Raw genomic sequence first — 23,625 nt, 5'->3', positions numbered from 1 at the left:
AATCAACACCTCCCTAGGAGAATTAAGTTCCAACATGGGACAATTAAGGGTGGAACATCAAGAGCACTCCATCATCTTTCATGAAATAAGAAAAGATCAAAAAGCAATGAGGGAGGAGCAACAAAGACAAGGAAGAGACATAGAAGAGCTCAAGGACATCATTGGTTCCTCAAGAAGGAAACGCCACCATCACTAAGGTAGATTCATTCCTTGTTCTTATTTCTTCTGTTTTTCGTTTTCTATGTTATGTGCTTATCTATGTTTATGTCTTCATTACATGATCATTAGTAGTTAGTAACTATGTCTTAAAGTTATGAATGTCCTATGAATCCATCACCTCTCTTAAATGAAAAATGTTTTAAATCAAAAGAACAAGAAGTACATGAGTTTTGAATTTATCCTTGAACTTAGCTTAATTATATTGATGTGGTGACAATGCTTCTTGTTTTCTGAATGTATGCTTGAACAGTGCATATGTCTTTTGAAGTTGTTGTTTAAGAATGTTAAATATGTTGGCTCTTGAAGGAATGATGACGAGGAGACATGTTATTTGATAATCTGAAAAATCATAAAAATGATTCTTGAAGCAAGAAAAAGCAGCAAAGAACAAAGCTTGCAGAAAAAAAATAGGCGAAAAAAATAGAAAGAAAAAGAAAAAGCAAGCAGAAAAAGCCAAAAGCTCTTAAAACCAAGAGGCAAGAGCAAAAAGCCAATAACCCTTAAAACCAAAAGGCAAGGGAAAATAAAAAGGATCCCAAGGCTTTGAGCATCAGTGGATAGGAGGGCCTAAAGGAATAAAATCCTGGTCTAAGCGGCTAAACCAAGCTGTCCCTAACCATGTGCTTGTGGCATGTAGGTGTCAAGTGAAAACTTGAGACTGAGCGGTTAAAGTCAAGGTCCAAAGCAAAAAAAGAGTGTGCTTAAGAACCCTGGACACCTCTAATTGGGGACTTTAGCAAAGCTGAGTCACAATCTGAAAAGGTTCACCCAGTTATGTGTCTGTGGCATTTATGTATCCGGTGGTAATACTGGAAAACAAAGTGCTTAGGGCCACGGCCAAGACTCATAAAATAGCTGTATTCAAGAATCATCATACTAAACAAGGAGAATCAATAACACTATCTGAACTCTGAGTTCCTATAGATGCCAATCATTCTGAACCTCAATGGATAAAGTGAGATGCCAAAACTATTCAAGAGGCAAAAAGCTATAAGTCCCGCTCATTTGATTGGAGCTATGTTTCATTGATAGTTTGGAATTTATAGTATGTTCTATTCTTTTTATCCTATTTTGATTTTCAGTTGCTTGGGGACAAGCAACAATTTAAGTTTGGTGTTGTGATGAGCGGATAATTTATACGCTTTTTGGCATTGTTTTTAGTATGTTTTTAGTAGAATCTAGTTACTTTTAGGGATGTTTTTAATAGATTTTATGTTAAATTCACATTTCTGGACTTTACTATGAGTTTGTGTATTTTTCTGTGATTTCAGGTATTTTCTGGCTGAAATTGAGGGACCTGAGCAAAAATCAGATTCAGAGGTTGAAGAAGGACTGCTAATGCTGTTGGATTCTGACCTTCCTGCACTCAAAGTAGATTTTCTGGAGCTACAGAACTCAAAATGGCGCGCTTCCAATTGTGTTGGAAAGTAGACATCCAGGGCTTTCCAGAAATATATAATAGTTCATACTTTGGCCAAGAATAGACGATGTAAACTGGCGTTAAACACCAGGTTTCTACCCAAATCTGGCGTCCAGCGCCAGAAATGGATCAAAAACCAGAGTTGAATGCCAGAAATGGATCCAAACCTGGCGTTCAACTCCACAAATGGCCTCTGCACGTGGAAATTTAAAGCTCAGCCCAAGTACACACCAAGTGGGCTCCGGAAGTGGATTTATGCATCAATTACTTATTTCTGTAAACCCTAGTGACTAGTTTATTATAAATAGGACCTTTCACTATTATATTAGACATCTTTGATCAGTTGTATGCTATCTTAGATCACATTTGAGGGCTGGCCTCTCGGCCATGCCTGGACTTTCACTTATTTATTTTTAACGGTAGAGTTTCTACACTCCATAGATTAAGGTGTGGAGCTCTGCTGTTCCTCAAAGATTAATGCAAAGTACTACTATTTTCTATTCAATTCATCTTGTTTCGCTTCTTAGATATTCATTCGTACTTCAATCTGAATGTGATGAACGTGACAATCATCATCATTCCCTATGAACGCGTGCCTGACAACCACTTCCGTTCTACCTTAGACTGAATGAGTATCTCTTAGATCTCCTAACCAGAATCTTCGTGGTGTAAGCTAGAATGATGGCGGCATTCAAGAGAATCCGGAAGGTCTAAACCTTGTCTGTGGTATTCCGAGTAGGATTCAATGAATGAATGACTATGACGAGCTCCAAACTCGCGATTGCAGGGCGTTAGTGACAGACGCAAAAGGATAGTAAATCCTATTCCACCATGATCGAGAACTGACAGATGAATAGTCTTGCCGTGACAGGGTGCGTTGACCATTTTCACTAAGAGGATAAGATGAAGCCATTGACAAGGGTGGTGCCTCCAGACGATTAGCCGTGCCGTGACAGGGCATTGGATCATTTTCCCGAGAGATGACTGAAAGTAGCCATTAACAATGGTGATGTATCACATAAAGCCAGCCATGGAAAGGAGTAAGACTGACTGGATGAAGACAGCAGGAAAGCAGAGGTTCAGAGGAACGAAAGCATCTCCATTCGCTTATCTGAAATTCTCACCAATGAATTACATAAGTATTTCTATCCCTATTTTATTATATTATTTTCGAAAACTCCATAACCATTTGATATCCGCCTGACTGAGATTTACAAGGTGACCATAGCTTGCTTCATACCGACAATCTCCGTGGGATTCGACCCTTACTCACGTAAGGTATTACTTGGACGACCCAGTGCACTTGCTGGTTAGTTGTGCGAAGTTGTGAACCATGGTATTGGCATCATGTTTTTGGCGCCATTACCAGGGAAAGAAAGAGCGATGAATTTTACATAATCAAAGTGTAATCACAATTTCTGCGCACCATGGGTGTACAAGGAAAGCATAATAAATGACAAGAAACAGTAAAATCTACCAACTACAAATTGCAAGGAGACAAGATCAACAACTCAAATTCACAATAAAAGACATCAAACATCAATTACATTAATAGAAAATCTAAATCCAACATGAGTATTCATAAACATGAAAGAAGCATAAAAGTAAAATTAACACTACAAACCATGAGAATGAAATAGTAGAAGCAAGAAATCATAAGGAAACAAGATGGAAACATGAAATTGGACTTAGATCTAAGAGAAATTAACCTAACCTAATTCTAGAGAGAAGAGGGAGCTTCTCTCTCTAGAAATTAACCTACATGATGCTCTACTACCAAACAATTACTTCCCCCTTGCTTGGACTTCAATTCTGCATGAAATACACTCAGAAACAAGTTGGATTTGGGCCTGGGCAGCTCAGAAATTGCCCCCAGCGTTTTGCCTGTAAGTGGGTCACGTGAGAGTATCGGCGCGTACGCGCCATGTGTGCGTGCGCGTCGATTTGGTTATTTCTTCATCCGCGCAGATGCAGCATGTACGCGTGCGCGTCTCTATGCGAAACCACTTCTGCACGTGCGTGCCTTGTACGCGTGCGCGTCCTTATGTGAAATCACTTCGGCGCATGCGCGCCTTGTACGCGTGCGTGCCCATTGATGCATTCCCAATCTTTGTTTCTTCATGCATTCTCCAATTTGTATGCTTTTCTCCTCATTTCTTCCATCCAATACTTGCCTTATGAACCTGAAATCACTTAACAAACACATCAAGGCATCAAATAGAATTAAAGTGAATCAAAATCACCAATTTAAGGGCCTAAAAGCATGTTTTTACACTTAAGCACAATTCAAGGGAGAATTACAAAACCATGCTATTTCATTGAATAAATGTGGGAAAAGGTGATAAAATTCCCTAAAATAAGAACAAGATAAACCACGAAATTGGGGTTTATCATCAACCAGAGCATCAATGCCTAGGAGAGGGTATGAATTCTACGGACAGGCTTTGTTGAGGTTTATATAGTCTAGCCATATTCCCCATTTACTATTTTGATTTTTAACTAAAAGTACATTAGACAACCATAATGAGTATTTGACCTCCCTGATGAATTCAGGTTCTAACAAGGCTTGTTCTTGTTCCTTGATGACCTTGGCTCCTTTTTCACTCAGTTTTCTCCTTCTTTGTTGGATAGGTTTAGATCCTGGAAACACTGCCAGTTTATAAGTCATGAGTTCGAGTTTGATACTTGACATGTTGGAGGACTTCCAAGCGAAGAGATCGGCATTATCCTGTAGTATTTGGATAAGTTCTTTTTTCAGATCTTCTCATAGATTTGCTCTAATGCTAGTGGTTTTTTTCTAGATGATCTCTAATTTGAACTTCTTCGAGTCTTCCCTCAAATTGCAGTTGAAGTTGTTCTTTTTCTCTAGGTCGTTCGAGCTCGAGGATGGCAACTTGTCCTCTGGCTTTCTATCCCCTAAAGTTCAAGCTTTCATTGTAACACCTTTGGCCTAATGCTTGATCTCCTTTAACTGCGGCCACCCCATTCTTGGTTGAAAACTTCATACATAAGTGAGTGGTTGAAACCATAGTGGAAAGTCGACTTAGTGTGTTCCAACCTATCATTGCGTTGTATGTTGTTGGTATATTCGCGACCACATAATCTACCTTCAAAGTTGTACTCCTTGGTCCTTTCCTAAAGGTTGTGTAGAGACAGATACATCCCATCGCCTAGATAGGGATCTGTCCTAATCCGAACAGGGTGTCTAGGTAAGCCATCAAGCTTTTGATCTCGAGGCTGAGCATCTAAAAGGTCGGCTTAAAAAGGATGTCTGCTGAGCTTTCCTGATCTATCAAAGTGCAATACAAGTTGGCATTTACCAATATGATGGTGGTTACAACCAGGTCGTCATGGTCTGGGATAATCCTTTAGCATCTTCTATGGTAAAAACAATTTTGGGAATGTCGAATTCCCAACTTTCTTCTCTCACTTGGTAAACCTCCTTAAGATGTCTTTTTCTGGATGACTTAGAGGTTCTTCCAGGTGCAAACCCTCTGGATATGACATGGATGTGCCTTTGCAGGTCTTTTCTCTATCCTTGCTCTTGTCTTTGTCGAAAAAGTTTCTTTCATCTCCTGAGTCTCCTCTTCTTGTTTGTTCCAATCTTGCAGGAACAACATACTTATCTAATAAGCCATTATAAGCCAATTTTTCTATTATGTTTTTGAGATCGTAACAGTCATTGGTGTGATAGTCGTAGATGCAGTGATATTCATAGTACTAGAGTTTGTTTTCCTCCTTTTTACTTTTGATAGGCCGAGGTGGTAGGAGTTTTTCCACATTGCAAATATCCTTGTAAACTTCTACTAATGAGACTCTAAGCGGGTGTAAGAGTGGTACCTTTGCCTCCAAGAAGACTCGTCTTCTCGTTTCCTCTAATCCGTCTCCTTGCCACCATCACGAGCTTCTTTAGTATCCTGATTTGAATGAAATCTCCTTAGTTGTGTGATTTGTTCCATGTTGATGTATTTTTCCTCTCTTTACTTGCACACAGGCCAAGGAAGTCAGATGGCTTTAGAGATGGATTGGGAGAATGGTCCATCCCTTAGCACGTTTATTAAACCTATGATGACTATTTTAGTAAGTAAGTGTTGGATTTCCATGTAAGCTTTATTGTATCTTTCCATATAAGGCTCGCGGTGATTTTCCAACTTCTTCTTTTACTCCTAGTAAACTCAAAGCGTATTTAACTTTGTCCTTCTGGATTGAGAAGTGGGTTAGAAAACCATGATCTAAATCATTAAAACACATGATTGTTTTGAGTAGCAACCCGTCAAACCATTTGAAGGTTGCCTTGGTAAGGATAGTCGGAAAAGCCTTGCACTGAGTTGCTTCAGATGCTCCTGTAAGGTACATCCGGCTTTTGAAGTTACTGAGGTGGTTCCTTGGATCCGTAGTTCCATCATACAAACTCATTTCAAGACTTTTGAAGTCTTTAAGAACTTCTGCTCGCATGATGGCCTCTGAGAATGGATCCTCTCTGCCGCAATAATAATTAGAGTTGTCATACGCTTCCCGATTTCCCTTCTGCTTTAACTTCATCTCCATCTTTTTTATCTTGTCATCGACCTCTTTCACCATTGTATCTCCTTTCTACGTTGATGCTCAGCGTCTTTCTGTTGGGCTAGCTCAGATTCTAGTTGTTCAATCCACCCCAGGTGGTTGTACACTAACCCTAGAGTTTCGGTAGTACTACGTCCTTCCCCTTCAGTGTGGGAAAAATAGATGGTTGAATTTAACCTGTGGATTTTTAAGGTTGGGGAGAACGTGGTCTATGATGGTGATAGGAATGTAGAGGAGGTAAGGTGGTATGGATGGAGAATTATGATTTCGACTATGATTTCTAGAGTGGGAACCAGAGTCAAAGATTTTTTCATGATTGTTTTTATTACCATTTGTAAGAGTGACACTTCAGATTCCTCAGCAACTACGCCAATGTTCTGAAATATTACCTAAAACTAAGGTAGTCTTGGGTCTAAACGTAGGTCCAAATGTTTTAAGGGAGAATTCTGACTTAGACACCAGAACGGTATTTTATTCGACATCTTCTCCTAGATGGTTGTAGGATATACCAATAAAGAATTTCGATGCCTAAAAAATCAGCGAGAGTTTAAGCAGCTTTTAAGTGAGATTGAATTGGAAAAAAAAAAATTTGTGTGTTGAGTATTTATAGAGTAGTAATGTAGGACTTAGTAATTTTTTAGAAATGACTTTTAATATCATGGATAGTTACTCCCTTATAGAGTGAGAGGTTATTCCCCTATTTAAGGTAATTTGAGAGTGATAAACGAAGTAGTGGAGGGTGGGAGAAGGGGAAGCGCTTACCTTGCCCCCAAGTTGGGTTGATTACGACCTTCAGGGACCTATTTCCAAGCAAGTCTGACCCATGTGGACTAGGTCTTCTGTTTTTAAATTTAATGCTATTGGACCAATCTTGTTATGTCCAATTTCAAATGTAGCTTGCATGTTAAGAAGAAAGTGGGTTGGATTCATATCCTGTAGATCCATCCATAAATAATATCTATTATGTAATTATGCAACTTTTTCATCTTTTATATATGTCAAAAAAATATTTAAGTTTTTTTATTTAAACAAAAATCGAAAGAACCCAAAACCTCAAAGTAGATAAAGTGTAATGAAATCATACCGTTGTTAGTTGAAATTTTTTATATTTAAATTAAATAAATGTAATATTTACAAAAATACATAAATAGTAGAGTATTTATCAATATGCACAATATATTATATTCCGAGTACAATGCTAAAAATCATATTAAAAGCATATCTCGATTACTCAGTATCTAGATTATGACACTTAAATTTAAATGACATTTCGGTTGCATTCACGATAAAAACAAAAGAAAGATATGGGTACTGAATATCTGAAATATACTCTCAAAGAATTGTCAATATGTGTAGAGACTAAGTACTAAAAATATTTTATATTATTGTAACGATTTAATTATAATATTACGTATTTGTATTATTGTACTCATATAGTTAATGAAAAGTATTCGAGAAAAAAAATAATGATTTAAATTTTTTAATTAAAAATTTAATAATTTAAAATTATCTAAGATATATGCAAAACCTTCTTATACGTTGATATATTTTGGACAGTATCATGTTGATTTGATTTTTATTTTTTTATTTTATCTAATTTATTTAAATAATTTTAAATTTTAAAATTACAAAATATTTGATTTAAAAATTAGATGATTACAATTTAAATTAATGATTTAATTTAATCTAATAAAAATAAAATACTTATATTACATTGTATGGCTATTTATGAAGACTGTCAAATTAATTTAAAAAAATAACATTATTAAATTAAGTTATATGCGTATAGAGTCACCAAAAAAAAGTTATATGCTTATAGAAACAAATTGGTTACACTCTAGCGCATGACTTAATCTAATGACGTCATTTTTTATATTTGTATGGTAAGATAATATTCATTTCATATAAAATTAATCTAATAATATCACACAAAAATGTCTAAGATAAAAATTTTATTAACTATAATACTCTTTCAATTATCAAATATTTATTCAATGTTTTAACTTATATTTAAAACAAATTTAAAAATTAATTTGGCAGTGCTCATAAATAACTATAAGAATACAATAATACGAATACATTTATTTTTATTGGAGTAAATTAAATCATTAATTTAAATTATAATCATCTAAATTTTAAATTGAATATTTTATAATTTTAAAATTTAAAATTATTTGAATAAAATTAGTGAAATAAAAAAATAAAAATCAAACTAACATGGCATTGTTCAAAACATTATATCAAAATTTTGCACATACCTTAGATAATTTAAAAATTTTAAATTGATAATTTTTTAATTTAAAAAATTTAAATCATTATTTTTTTCAAATTAAATATTTTTAATCAATTATATGAATATAATAATACAAATACGTAATATTATAGTTAAATCATTATAATAATACATAATTTTTTAAATACTTTCTAATGATCCCTATGGTGTTCTAGGTGTTTATCTCAGTTCAAATGATCAACATAGAATGACTCAATTTGCTGAATTAACTTCAGTCACCCAACAGTTCGATGGTAAGGTTGTGTTAATGGGGGATTTTAATGTCATTTCTAATCAATTGGAGAAAGAAGGTGGGGATGCTAAATCTCCTTCTTCTATTGAAATCTTTAATAGTTTTATTGATGATAATTCCCTGATTGATATTGGTATGGTCGGAAGACCATTCACTTGGTCAAATAGACGGAGGGGTGATGAGTTGATATAGGAAAGACTGGACCGATTCCTGGTAGGAGTTGATTGGCAGCAACTCTATCCCAATGCAACGGCTCTTAGACTGTCAGAATCAGGCTCGGATCATGCCCCTCTTCTCCTAGACTCTAATCCGAGAACTGAGAGATCTAAATGCCGATTCAAATTCCAAGAAAGATGGTGTTCCAATGATGAAATAAGGCAGATTGTTAGAGAGGTTTGGCATGAACAGATTGATGGTTCAGCCATGTATATCCTAGCTCAAAAAATAAAGTGTTGTCGGCATAAGATTGTCAGATGGCAGCAAGAACACAGATCTAATTCGAAGGTGGAGATTGATTTACTACAGTCGGAATTAGAGGAACTTCGTTTAGCAGGAATTCATGGAGGCGACATCATTTCAGAAATAGAGGACAAACTTGAAAAAACATTGCAAAATGAGGAATCTTATTGGAAAGATAAGTCTAGAGTCAAATGGCTCAAATTTGGTGATCAAAATACAGCTTTCTTCCATCAGAAATTTAGAAATCAAACTCGAAGGAATAGAATTTGTCAACTAACTGGCAGTGATGGTGAAGTGGCTACTTCAAATGCTGGTATTGCTTCTATGGCTGAATCTTATTTCAAGGACATCTTTTCTTCCACTTGTCATGAGAACCCTGAACCTCTGTTTATTGATTTTAAACCTAAGGTTACAGCTCACATGAACCGTAGGCTTCAAAGACCAGTGACTATGGAGGAAGTGAAACGCGCAACATTTAGCATTCATCCTCAAAGTGCTCCAGGAGATGATGGTATGACAGCAAAATTTTTTCAAAGCTTCTGGAACATACTTAGTGGTGATGTGTTTCGAGCAGTTAAGAGCTTTTTTTCTGGGGCAGAATCTTGAAGGGTTTTAACCACACTCAGATCTGTCTTATTCCCAAGATTTCTGATGCTAAAGATATGACTCAGGTAAGACCAATAAGCCTCTCTTCAGTCTTTTACAAGATTATCTCCAAAGTATTTGTACATAGGCTTCAGGGTATGATGAATAGACTAATTAGCCCTACGCAGAGTGCTTTTATTAAAGGCAGATTAATATCTGATAATATCCTAATTGCTCACGAGTATATGCATTACTTGAAGAACAAAAAAAGGGGTCTTGAAAATGAAATGGCGCTAAAATTAGATATGAGTAAGGCATATGATAGGGTGGAATGGCACTTTTTTTTGTTTATATTGGAGAAGTTTGGTTTTGACTCCCGATGGATCATGTGGATTCGAGAATTAGTGACAACTGTTTCTTATTCTGTTATTGTGGAAGGACAACCTTATGGTTTCTTCAAACCAAATAGAGGTATTCGACAAGGAGATCCTCTATTCCCCTATCTTTTTCTTTTTTGTGCAAAAGGTCTCTCCTTCTTGCTACACAAGACAGAACAAAACAGACTAATTCAGGGTCTTCAGATACATAGGCGATGTCCCAAGGTCAACCACCTCCTGTTTGTTGATGATTCCATTTTATTATGTAAGGCTAATCCTGAAGCATGTTCAAATATCCTGCATTTATTGAATTCTTATGAAAGCATCAGTGGCTAGAGGATAAATCTTAATAAATCTGCTGTATTCTTTAGCCACAACACTCCGTCCACTACTCGTACACTACTGGCTAACTCTATGAATATTAATCATATTGGGGCTCAGGATAAATACCTTGGTTTGCCTTCTACAGTCTCTAAATCGAAAAAGGCTTCTTTTAGTATGATCAAAGAAAAGGTTCGAAAAAGAATCCAAGGGTGGAAGCGCAATCTTCTTTCGTCAGGTGGTAGACACGTATTGCTTAAGGCAGTGGGAGAAGCTATTCCTATTTATACATTATTTTGCTTCAAGTTTCCTGATGGTTTAATTTCGGAAATTCACTCTCTACTTTCTCAGTTCTGGTGGGGACAAAAAGGTTCTGAAAGGAGGATGGCTTGGATTAGCTGGGACACTATGACTCGCCCACGAAAAGAAGGAGGCCTTGGATTTAAAGATCTCAGAATCCAAAATCTGGCGCTTTTAGGCAAACAGTTTTGGCGACTTGTAACACAGCCTACTTCCTTATTATCCAAAATCTTAAGAGGTAAATACTTTGGCAATGGTAATGCTATAACGGCAGAAATTGGAGTCTTACCTTCTTGGGGATGGAGGAGCATACTGGAAGGCCGAAAGATTGTTGAAAAAGGTCTTAATTGGGCTGTGGGTACTGGTGAGAATATCCGAACCTTTGAGGATCCTTGGCTACCTCCTCCGTATCCTTTAATGATTTCTGACATGCCAAATAGACAGGCTATTTCTGAGTTGGTTCCAAGAGTTAAAGATCTAATTACTGAAGATAGAAATTAGAATCAGAATCTCATTCAAGAATTATTTGCCCAAGACGTTGCAAACATGATTTTGTCAGTTAAAATTCAGCAGAGTAGGGACAAATTGCAATGGGATTTGAATAAATCCAAGCAATATGATACAGCTTCAGGTTACAGAATTGGCTATTTATTTTACCATCCGCCTCTGGAGCTTTGCCCTAATTATATGCAGCAGAAAAAGCCGTGGATTGATCTATGGAAGTTGAACTTGCCTCACAAAATTAAGCTATTTATCTGGAAAGCTCTCCATGGCCGACTTCCGGTGCTTGCTCAGATTCATCACCGCATCCCATCTATATCACCAATATGCCCTTGCTGTCATGAAGCAACGGAAACAGTCACTCATTGTTTGATCGATTGCTCTAGAATTAAAGACGTGTGGTCTCAGAGTTATCTTCGTGATTGTCTTCCCCCTCAGAGTTCTAACGATTTTTGGACATGGTGGACTGCATCAACAGAGATACTTAACCCGTTGAAGAATGCTGACAGTAATCCTCAATTGCTTGCCATCATTTGCTGGAACTGCTGGAAAGCTCGCAACCAGTTGATTTTTGAAGGTTCTACTTCAATGCCGTCTGCCATTCTAGCAAGCTCTGTCAAGTTGCTCCGTGAAATCCAAAGAACTCTCAGTTTAGGTCGTTATCTCCATGAGACAAGCTCTTAGTTGCATTCAATTTGATTTATCTTTATTTCTTCTTTAAGATTTTTCTTCGTTTTTCGACCACGCACTGTTGGATGAATACCTTCAGTGTAGTGTCTTTGGAAAATCCCCACCTTTTATTATACTGTTCTACTTTTAGACATCTTTGTATTTCATTTTTTAATAATTAATGAAATATAACCTATTATCTTTGGAAAAAAAATCTAAAATTTTTTTTGAGAATTTTTTTGGATACTTAGTACTCATTTTTTTTTTTTTTTATCCCAAATGTAATCCAGATGTTATTTAAATTTTTATGTCATAACTTAGGTATTGAGTAAATAAAATGTGCCTTTAATATAATTTTTGGCACTGTATTTGAAATATAATATATTGTGTATAACAATAAATACTTTATTATTTACCGATTTTTATAAATATTATATTTATTTAATTTAAATATAAAAAAAATCCGTTACTAGTTTGTCCTACCTTTATGGAAAAATGATGATGTGACTAACAGGTGATTAGATGACAAATTGAATTTATATTATAAGATTATTTTTTGTTAACCAAAATTGAAAAAACGGACTAAATGAATTTGATCACTTTAACTGTCTAGTTTTATTTTTTTTAATTTTTCTCAAAACCTTTTTATTAATATCAGAATTTTCAGGCTCATTCTTAAACGCTCCTTCCTAAGTATGAAGTGCTGCACACCTTATGAATTCGTAAATCTGAACTCTTCATTTATTATATTTTATTTGAATGGTCTGAATTTAAAAAGGTAACCTGTTAATCAGGTTAATCATTTTTTGATAAGTTTTAGATTTTTTTGTAAGTCTCAGGTATTAGACTGAAGTTCAAAATAAAAAAATAGTATATAAATATTAAAAACAACATGTCTGTAAAAAAAATTATTGGACTTTAGAATTAAAATAAATAATACATAAAAAATAAGTTGAAAATTTATGTACTAAATCTAGAAAAAAAGATATATTAGAATCTTAAAAAAAATAATATTAAATATATATTATGTATATAATATTAAATTTTAAATAAATTTTGTTTTGTGTGAAATAAAATTATAATATTAAATATAAACACAATGCTAAAAAATTTTGTGTTATATATATATAATATTAAATATAAACACAATGATAAAAAATTTTGTGTTATATATATATAATTTTATTTTGTGAGAAACAAAATTAAAACATTAAATATGAATAGAATGATAAAAGATTTTGTATTATATTAATTTAATTAAAAAACATATATTATTTGGGATAATTATATTATTTTAGTTAATATATATTATTTAAAAAAATATTTAAAATTTATTATTTTGTATTAAGAATATTATTAAAAATATATTATTAGTTTTTCTTAAAATAATACTTTTTTTCTTTGGTTCAAATACTATGACAATAAATTTTTTTTACGTAACTGTGTCTACTCAATAAATATTATATTCATTTATTTCTATATTGTATGTAAAATAAATAATTAATGTTTAAAAAAGTTAATAAAAAAAAGTATTTTTTTTACTAACTCTTAGGTGAATATAGAGACTGTCATTTGAACTATAACTCGTTGGCAAAGAAAGAAATACTCTTAATTATATATTAAATAAAATAATTATTTATTAGGCTCATTCTTATACAAATAAAAATTTTTCTTAATTTTATATATGTAATATTTTATACCAATTAGCTTCAAAATTTAATTATTTTTTGAATAAATTAATAAAAATAATACAAATAATTGTTTAAATATAATTGTATTTTAATTTTTCATTCTATTACGTCGTTGAGGATAATTTGAAATAAAAGATAATGGACTTGTTTTAACTGTCATGTATTTTGTGCTTTGATTGCGTTGTCATCTGAGAATCATGGCGCCTTCATGGAGACCGGGTTCTTCTATAAAATCAGTTTTACGTTTGGAGTTAGCCAACCAGCAGCGGCGACAGACAGCGTCTTCCTTTTCTATGGCAGCAATTTTTCGGGCTTTGAAGGTCCATTTATGGTAGATGTGGAATGAGGTGGGTTCAAGAGCGTCAAAATCTGTCGCTAGACAGAACAATAGTGGAAGCACCTGCTAGCAAAATAACGGAGGAAGTCGATTAAATTTTTCTGAATACTTTTCTGGTGTAAAATAGTTCTGTGTTAAACGAGCGAATTAGTTTTTATTGTTAGTGCCGCTTTGTTTGTTTAGCCCATGACAAAAAAAATAACAATAATAAATAAATTTAATTTACCTAATTACTTTTGATAGCAGGTTAACTTTTAAAGAGTGTTGCACTCCCTACTTTACCTAGAGTGCACTAGCTTTCGCCAATTTTCAAAGTGCATCTTGAGGATTTATTCTAATCCACATTTTTTGTTAATATTTTATTTTCAAAAATTTTCACTTATCAAATGTAATTATTTATTATATTTTTTAAATTAGAAAACCTGAAAAAATATTACACAAAAATACATTTAATAATATCGTTTAATGATAGTTTGTAAAAGAAAAATGTTTAGCATTAATACTTTTTATCAATATTAGTCAATATTTTAATTGATATTTTATTATTGTATTATTAAAATTTATAATTTAAAATTTATAATTTAGTACTTAGAGTTTAGAATAGAGTTAACTACTAATTTAGTAGGCAAAAAAAATTAGTTACTGTCTATTAATAAAATCATTTTTAAAAGATGTTATCGATTAAACAACACTTGAATAATTTAAAAATGCGACAAAAATAATTAATAAATATTATATTTTTATAAGTGAAAAAAATTTTTGTATTTAGTAAATAATTTATCTATTATTTGATCTAAATTTTTGTGACAACATTTAAATAAATATTTAAAAGGTGCACAAAAAACATTCGAAACAAAATTTAATCTTTAGACTTTTTGTTTTTTTTTAAAATATGGTCATCACAATAAAATAATTTTAAAAAATTTAACGGACATAAAATTATTAAAATTTAAGGATGAAAAATATTATTTTTTAATAATATTTGCAGAGCAATATATCTCTTAAATCTTTTTTTAAAATATATATTTAATATTTATTTTTTTTATCATATTTTTAAAATTTATTTATCGTTAACATCTTTTAAAATTATTTTTGTTAGCAATATAATTTTTAAATACTATTTATGTAAGATAAAAATTCAGGTGTAGTAACTTTACGTGAAGTTGATATTTAAAAACTGTTAAATAATTTGACTAAATTTTTATCTAATAACTCTCAATTATTAATTTCACCTAAATTGACTGCACTTGAATTTTTATTTTTATATAAAATAAAAATTTAAATATAGTCAACTTCATTGTACCTAAATTTTTATCTTTATATAAAATAAAAATTTAAATACAGTCAACTTCATATAAAATTAATAATTAAAAATTATTAAATAATTTAAATAATTTAACTAAATTTTATTTAACGATTCTCCATTATTAAGTTCGTATAAAATTGATTGCCCTTAAATTTCCACCACAACTTCACGTACTTGGTGAATAGTGACAAAAAAAAATGATAAATATTGCTGGTGAAGTAATATTGCAAAAAAAAATTGACAAGTTTTGCATCTCAACTTTCGTGGCTTGGAAATCTCTACGTGGCTAACTCGTAATCTCTTCAGTGATTAGTGATTACAAACTATAAGGACAGTCTCTTCAGTTGCCAAACGTCAACTAAGAAAGTTCACGTACTAATTTACTTAGATATATGAATTTATTAAAGTGGCCACGTATTCTTTTTGGGTAAGATGGCTTCTCGTGCTTTGAGTTTACCGACATCTCGTATTCCTTGCCAGAGGTTTATTCATAATTCTAAGGTCTTGGTATGTTTTCCTTCACGTGCTATTGACAATTCCGGAAGGAAATTTTGTTATTCAATCCATTCAATGGGTTCCTCTGCTTCTTCCCAATCCCACCAAGCAGACAACACTTCCTTTGAATCAGGTATTTTGATTATCATATTAATACTAACATTAATTTGTATAATAATTGGGTTCTCCTCTTGGTCTTGTTTATTCTTAGGAGATAGCTTTTTGGTTTTTATTTAGTTTCGCTTAGCCAGTTAGTTTAGTAGAAAATTGCAGGAGTAAGTGGCGGTAGTTATTTAGATTTTGATTTGTCATTGGTGATTGGTCCTCTGTATTTGAATTTCAACGGAGTAATTTAGTACATTAAATTTGAATTAAGATACATTAATTGCTTTTGGTTATGGAGGCAAAATGTGGCATAGGCTTTGTTATTGGGATTTCTTGCTCAAAAACACTGAGGAGACAATAGAGAATCAATTCACAGCTGCTCAAAGTGTCTTATTTTATATTTCTTAATTACTATTAGAATAATTAATTAGTATTAGATTTAATAAACATATAATTAAATAAGCTCAGAACAGTTTTAAATTGTATTATTTTGTATGCATGAGGTATAATTGGATAATATTGGATGTAATAAATATGAAATTATAGATATTATATGGTACCAAATTATCGATGTTAAGTTAAATAAGATAATTTTACCTTATTATTTTTCTAGCATTACCCTTCCTAGCAAGGTTTGCCAGTGTTTTATCTGACATACTCTCTATTGGGCCTTTTAGGTGCTGACATTGTTGATTATAAGTCTGTAAGGGATGAAGAGTGGAAGAAGCGCCTAACAAGTGAACAATTCTACATTACCCGTCAAAAGGGCACTGAGAGAGCTTTCACTGGGTACGTTCTAACTCTATTACTAATTTGATAATAAAAGCATTTGTTACATATTTCTTTCATCTTGCATATTGCATGGTTTTCGTTTTAGATGGCTCTTGAACAATTTTTTTTTTTTTTCCAAATTTGACTCGTCTTATTGTTACTGATATGCTTGCCACGAAACTCTCTCTCTTAGAAGCTACACTAGAGACACATTATTGGTTTTATATCTCGAAATCTAGAACCATTGGCAGGGGGCTAGAGAATGTTGGTTCAGTCCAGTGTACATATGAATTTAATATGTATTGTCTCTTGTTCAAGGCTATGTAAGGATACAATATGCTGCATATTATATTCCAAAAATCTTCTATACCACCATGAGAGGCATTCATATTTTTGTACTGCATAAATTTGATCATGATTAATAATAATAAGCCTGGTATAATCCAGCAGATTGAGATTGTCAATTTCTTCACTTTCAAGTCTCCATGTATCATTGTCAAATTTCTTTGCTGTAGTTAGAATTTCTGGTTATCAATAGCAAGTATAATTTTGCATCTTACTAAAATCTACAGAATTGCACGGTGATACACAGTTAACATAATACACAGTGCTATATATGAGGTTCTTTTTTTAATTTTTTTTATGCAACTGTTGTTTTATCTTCCAATTTTTTGAATAATTCCAGGGAGTATTGGAATACCAAAACTGAGGGGACTTACCATTGCATATGTTGTGACACCCCTCTATTTGAGTAAGTACTTTATATGCAGTTCACCAAACTACATTTTTCTTTCACTGATCACATTCATCTTGAACTGATTTAATTCTTTTGCATTGTTTTTCTCTCTAGATCATCTACTAAGTTTAATAGTGGAACTGGATGGCCATCATATTACCAGCCAATTGGGAACAATGTGAAGTCAAAATTAGATCTGTCGATTATATTCATGCCGCGCCAGGAAGTTCTTTGTGCTGTCTGTGATGCTCATCTTGGACATGTGTTTGATGATGGTCCTCCACCCACTGGAAAGCGTTATTGTATCAACAGGTAATTAATCATCATGGATTTGGATCCTCTCATGTTGAAAATTAGCATGATCTTTGTCATGTTCACATCTTCATCATTGATATAGTTACTCTCAAAATTATAAAATGTTAAAAAGATTAGTAATCATTGTAGAATGTGGAGATGTTAATTATAGTTATTAGACCTAGACCAGACCCGTTGGATGAGGCATATAGAGAGATTGGTAAAAGAATTACAAACCACCTAACGATTCCAAACAGGCTAGTCATTTGTTATATATTTTGTCAAATATTAGGAGTTTAATTTTGATGCACTGACAACGTAAATCATTCAATCACGTTTATTCTTTTGAATGACCATGTAAAAAAGTAGTTATTTGTAGTGATACGTAATTAGATGTGCGTGTAAAATTTTTTTATATTGTTAATGTATCAAAATTAAATTCATATTACATATGGGGCATCTGTTTGATTTATATTATATCGTTATATATTTATTTACTAAATCGTATTTAATTAAGTGATTTGACCTAAAACCAATTGATTGAACCAATGAAGCAACTAACCCAAAGCCTTAATTCGGTTAATCAGCAAGTCAAATTTTATCATTGTGATGTAAACAATAGAAGGTCATGTTTATTTTGAACATGAGAGGATCCAAAATTCTGAATCCAATAATTACTTCAATTTGGTCAATTTTTTTTTTCATAGAGAGGGCCACATTTGTCCAGAGAAGTTATGTTTGGTGTTATGTTTCTTTCAGTGCTGCCCTTAGGCTGAAACCAACGCAGTAGGTGGTGGGTCTAATCTCAGTCAAAAGAAGATGGAGAAGCTTTTAAACATGGCGGTTAGCATGTGTTGCTATAGTGGCAAACAGTTAGATGTGTCAACAGCATATGATGGCTATGGTGAAAAACCCAAATTGTCAAATAATGGGGTTGAGTATTTTATTAATGTTGGAAGAATTTTCACTGTTCCTCAATACCAAATACATTAGTTTTGTGGTATAAACAGAGATGAAAAATTAGTATATCGATGTCACTAAAATTCTTTTGTAAACTGATCTATTATTACTTCCCCGTGCTTTTTATATAGAGGATGGTCAGCATAAAAGAAATTTTAAAAAAATATTGTTCCACACTTCCACACATATTTAAATAGTATATTATCATCCCGCCTTATGCATGCAGCAACTCATTGGCCAGCGACAAACCTTTAAATGGAGCTCAGTACCGCGACGGATTAGTCCTTGACCTGTCGGGTTGGGAGATACCGTGGAATAAAAAAAAGTATATTATCACATAAATAAAAGTATTTTGACAGAGAGAAGATTTAATTATTCATCTATTGTAGATTTAATTATTGTTATAATAAAGTTGATTAATTAGAAAATTATATAAATTAATATGCATATATAAATATAAATATATAATTGTTAATTTGATGTCTTATTTTTAATAGAAAAATACTATTTATTCTTTAAAATTCAGTCTTTAAATTTAATAATATATTATTTTAATTTTTTAATTAATTATGTCTCTTATTTTTAAACATTTATTATTATTTAATTAATTTAAATACTTTTACAGTTCTGGTTATTCAAAAAATTAGAAAATTTATTTATTTTTTATTTTTTATTTTTTTTAAAACTAAATAAAATATTATATTTAAAGGATATTTAGTTGTACCGTTCTTAATAAATTAAAATATTTTTATAATGCAATCCGATGCAAATATGTTGAGCGAGGAAATTGTTGCACGAAACGGATGAAATTGTCGCTTATACTTTAAGATAAAAATCATTTTTGAATTCTTGTAAGAGTGCATTGGAATGATCCTTACTCTCTACAGGTATCTGCACACGAGATGGCTTAATAATATCTTTATTAGTTGAACACCCCAAGACGTAGCCACTTTGCTGAAGCCCATTTATTTCCTCTAATAACAGGGCAACTACCTGGAAGCATTAAACAAAAAAAAAAAAAAAATATTAACCAATTTGAAACAGATAGTAGAGTAACAAAATTGCAAATTGGGGTCAGTATGAATTAGAAAATTAACCATAACAAAGTCTAAATTAAATTTTGCAAAGTTTGTAACCATGTAGAGAAGAAGGATCTAGGGTGAGATCTGGCTTCATGCTCCAAAACAATATAGCATCACCCATTTTTGGCTTCACCGCGAGACCATTTTTAGCGCATTCAGACAAATCATTCTGCCATGGAACAGAACTAAAACTTACATTGGCATCAGGAAATACGGTCTCGCCACCTTCTTCAACATCTGAACTGCACAAAACACATAAAAAATTAAACAATTAGTATATTTCCAAAGAAAATCCACCATAAAGCACAAGTGAGTTAAATCCCAAAGTAGTACTTGAGATCAGCCGCTTATACTAAAATAGTCTTTGGGTTCTTAATTGCTTAGTTACGTCCATGAAAGTGGCAAAAGTGTGGCAAAAGTGTACCGCGCTCGTCTCTTAGCGTAACTCATAATACTGATAAGGACTAACATTGTACATTTTTGCCGATTTTAGAAACGTAATTGGTACAATTAGAATTTAGGAAACTATTCTAGTGCACGGGACCAATTTGAAAGACTACTTTAAAATTTAACTAACGCAAAATAGAACTATAATTGAAAAGAGACATGTGTTTACAGGTACATAAGAACTGTAGCAACACGGTGGTTTCCGTCCTTAGTGTTGACCTTATCTAAGAAGTAATCAAAGTGAGGTTCGTATTTTTGGCCAACTTCATAGTGAAGAACCTGAAGTCCTTCTCCATTCTCTACATATTTATGAGTTATTCATTACTAACTCAAAAACTTTTGAAGTAATTCATTCATACCAGACGATAAGTATACTATATTAGGAGGTATTTGCATTCTTGTTTAATATATTCAAATTGTATTCCATTTCCGGCTTAACCACCATATCACATATAGTGAGATCCAAAGTACAACAATTCAAATACTAGTGGGATCTACAAAAATATTAAAATGACACAAACTCATTACATTAACTTCATCATATACTGCCTCATATGACTGAGCAAGATATGACTGAGCAAGAAAGAACCCTCGCATTTTATAAAGTGACCCTGAGTAAGCAAAAAGGAATCGGACACACTAAAATGTTCTTAGTTTAACCAACAAAAATATTCAGGAAGCAATAGAAAATCAGTGTAAAACAATAAAAAATTATTTTATTTTTCAATCTTTAATTACTGCTGGAATAACTGAATAATAAGTCTATAATTATAGATGTTATATTTATAAAATTATAAACATTAAATTAGATAAGATACTTTTAGGTTATTGTGTCCCTGACATCATCCTATATCAAACTTAGAAAGACAAAAGAAAGAGATAAGCAGACGCATACAGGAACTCATCATACAGTCATACCTATTGGTACGAAGGTAAGATCAGCAATCTTTTTTTCTATGCTTTGGACAATTTTGTCCAATCCTCTTCTCAGAAACGCTCCTGAGCTAGTACGATCACTGGAGGCATGGATTGTATAGAATTGCATTACCACCACTAGTCTCTCAGGAGCAAGTATCTAAACCAAAACACAGCTTACAACTATTGTTACCATAAATGAACACGCAAAATAGAGGCAAACCTGCTATCTATACTCTGTCCAGTATCACTATCAGCAACTTGTGATTTTTCCATATGTGGTTTGGCAACGTTAATCAAGTGTTCACATTCTTCTTTGGACTGATCCAAATGAGAGGCAGAATTAATTAGTATTAATATTCTAATACAAAATAGATGAGCTTCACTTTCAACAGTTTACTGCTACATGAATCTAATATCGCAAAATAAAACATGACGCTCAAGCTGTTGAACCTTTTCAGTCACAATTCGGTATTCCATTCATGAATATAACTAATTTTCTTGAGCCTCGCCTAAAAGACATCCTTATAACACGTTTTGAAGGAAAATTCTAGATCTGAACTGAGCTGGTAACCGCCACGTTGCACCAAACAGGTGTGTACATGAAAAAAATCAGTGCCTAATCCATAACAGGTGAATTAAAAGATCTGGAAAACTAACCAGGAAATTGTGGTACATGAAAGCTCTTGGCTCCCACGAAAGAATTTCGGTCCATTTTTTCTTTTGCTCTACCAAACCGTAACCTCTTCCAAAAGCAACAACCATAAAGTAGTAATGTTAATCGCATTTTCGCCTTATAACTAGAAAAAGAAAAACAGAATCGTTAGCGGTGGAAGCTACCTCTCAGATGTTCTGCGCCGCCTAAGAGCACCGAGATCCTTGATCGGAGAATCATTAGCGGTAATAGGAAGATTAAAAACTCCGATAGAAAGTAACACCAGAAGCACAATCGTGAAAATCAAAAGCATCGGCAAAACCAGCTTCCTCAACGAGATCCATTTCTTCAACTGCGCCTTCGGATTCGTGTATTTTGCTTTCGCCATGCTTCAAATAATGTAGAATTGAATGGTGTTTGTGAATATATACGCTTCATCATAGTTCTATCGCTACCCTTTCTTCAGGCCAAAAAGCTTAATCTGTAACACTGTTTTGCGTCTTTTGCATGAAAATAAATTCAAAATACGAAATCAGAATTTGGAAGCGTTGTTGGCGTGAGTGGTACGGTAATACTTGGGAGTTGCAACCAGGGTATTTGCTATTAATTTTATTTTATTTTTAGTTAAAAAAAAAAAACCATCTTCATGTCGGTAATTTTTAATATTTTTATTATTATTTAATTAATATACACTTTAAATTATCTTTAATAAATAAATTTATTAATTTATATGTGTAATTTATAAAAAATATAAATATAAATTATATATTTTTTTTTGTATAAAATTTTTATAAATATTAACACAAATTATTAGTAATTAAATACTAATAAAAATAATAATATTTATTGGTTATGTAGTATTATTTATAAAAAAGTGAGAAAATATTGAATCCTATAACCCTTAAAGAATAACAAGATAATTAATTGTCTTTTGTATCAAATTAAAAATATTAATACAATAAAAACTAAATTCAACATAGAATAAGAGTATTCACTTGTTGAGAGCATACATGAAATTTTCGGCATGTTAGTTTCTTGATAATTCTGAGGAGGCAGTCTAATAATTTTTAATTAGTAGGAAAGAATTAAAATTAAAAGTTGCTAGGGTCAATGCCATGCTAGAATATGTTGCTTTTATGTGTCACTTTGTTTTCTTTTTATCCATTTATTCTGTTTTCACTCGTACAACGACTTCTTAACTTGCATAAATCTAAGATTCTTTAAGAATATAATAAAATTTTTATGAGTGCTAAGATTTATTTTTTTAATGATTTTCTCTTTGTTTAGTGATTTTTTACTGTGACGAGAGCTAAAGAAAATTGGCTTATATATTTTGAACGATTTTATATATCAAAATTCAATTAAACTCACTTCCTGACGCTAGAGATGAAAATGGCAGCGACTTGAAGAACATATGGTGACTTCAATATTAGCCTCTCTTTCTCCTGCTTCTTAATTTTTATTTATTTATTTATTTTAACATTGTTTTGAAATATGTATATTTATCAATTGAATGAAAAAAAAAAAATAATAGCATGGTAAATTAGTTAGAAACACACAAAAATTTAGTCGAATATCACAGGCGACGACACCGCAATTCTGAGACAGGTACAAACCCTGCAATACTAATGGCCCAAGTGTGGTATTGTTAGAACCAATAATTAACCAGTTATCAAAGACAGAAGAGGAGTAATCAAAGCTAGTTCTAATATTGATGGTGGCAGAGAGATAAAATTTGTCCCAGAAATCAATTTTTGTGAGGTTCTATGATATCCACAGAGTTTATTCAGCCACTGTCGAACCCATTTTTTAGTAGTTCACAAGTTCCTAGTCGTTATTTTTAAGGGAGATTCTACCGTTCTGACCTATATTATCAGCATGGGATGATGATA

At 32.5% G+C, this 23,625-nt stretch overlaps 2 protein-coding genes across 3 annotated transcripts; one reads left to right on the top strand and one right to left on the bottom strand.

Moving 5' to 3' along the window:
* Window positions 1-15,433: 15,433 nt before the first annotated feature.
* LOC112732319 (uncharacterized) lies at window positions 15,434-18,592 on the top strand. Its single transcript, XM_025780996.2, has 5 exons — window positions 15,434-15,901; window positions 16,551-16,662; window positions 17,330-17,395; window positions 17,495-17,692; window positions 18,434-18,592. The coding sequence occupies exons 1-5, from the start codon at window positions 15,706-15,708 to the stop codon at window positions 18,462-18,464; spliced, it is 603 nt and encodes a 200-aa protein (XP_025636781.1). The 5' UTR covers window positions 15,434-15,705; the 3' UTR covers window positions 18,465-18,592.
* LOC112732318 (probable prolyl 4-hydroxylase 3) lies at window positions 18,593-22,310 on the bottom strand. Of its 2 annotated transcripts, XM_025780993.3 has the most exons (8): window positions 21,919-22,310; window positions 21,739-21,823; window positions 21,302-21,399; window positions 21,082-21,179; window positions 20,333-20,462; window positions 19,771-19,958; window positions 19,513-19,627; window positions 18,593-18,924 (listed from the first exon to the last, which is right to left on the bottom strand). In XM_025780993.3, the coding sequence occupies exons 1-7, from the start codon at window positions 22,119-22,121 to the stop codon at window positions 19,557-19,559; spliced, it is 873 nt and encodes a 290-aa protein (XP_025636778.1). In that variant the 5' UTR covers window positions 22,122-22,310; the 3' UTR covers window positions 18,593-18,924; window positions 19,513-19,556. The 2 variants fall into 2 exon arrangements, with proteins under 2 accessions (XP_025636778.1, XP_029147478.1); XM_029291645.2 differs by lacking the exon at window positions 20,333-20,462 and having other exon boundaries at window positions 19,771-19,953.
* Between the last annotated feature and the right edge of the window lie 1,315 nt (window positions 22,311-23,625).

The sequence above is a fragment of the Arachis hypogaea genome, chromosome 13 (genome assembly GCF_003086295.3).
Source record: "Arachis hypogaea cultivar Tifrunner chromosome 13, arahy.Tifrunner.gnm2.J5K5, whole genome shotgun sequence".
NCBI classification, from domain to species: Eukaryota; Viridiplantae; Streptophyta; class Magnoliopsida; order Fabales; family Fabaceae; genus Arachis; species Arachis hypogaea.
This window is presented reverse-complemented; position numbering and strand designations above follow the sequence as displayed.

Excerpts from the sequence above, each read along its gene's own strand:
- LOC112732319 (XM_025780996.2), top strand. The coding sequence starts at position 15,706 with ATGGCTTCTCGTGCTTTGAGTTTACCGACATCTCGTATTCCTTGCCAG. Across the intron at positions 16,663-17,329 it reads ACTGAGAGAGCTTTCACTGG|GGAGTATTGGAATACCAAAA; the intron begins GTACGTTCTAAC and ends GAATAATTCCAG. Across the intron at positions 17,693-18,433 it reads AAGCGTTATTGTATCAACAG|TGCTGCCCTTAGGCTGAAAC; the intron begins GTAATTAATCAT and ends TGTTTCTTTCAG.
- LOC112732318 (XM_025780993.3), bottom strand. The coding sequence starts at position 22,121 with ATGGCGAAAGCAAAATACACGAATCCGAAGGCGCAGTTGAAGAAATGG. Across the intron at positions 21,180-21,301 it reads GGACAGAGTATAGATAGCAG|TGATCGTACTAGCTCAGGAG; the intron begins GTTTGCCTCTAT and ends CCATGCCTCCAG. Across the intron at positions 19,628-19,770 it reads AGATCCTTCTTCTCTACATG|GTAGTTGCCCTGTTATTAGA; the intron begins GTTACAAACTTT and ends TAATGCTTCCAG.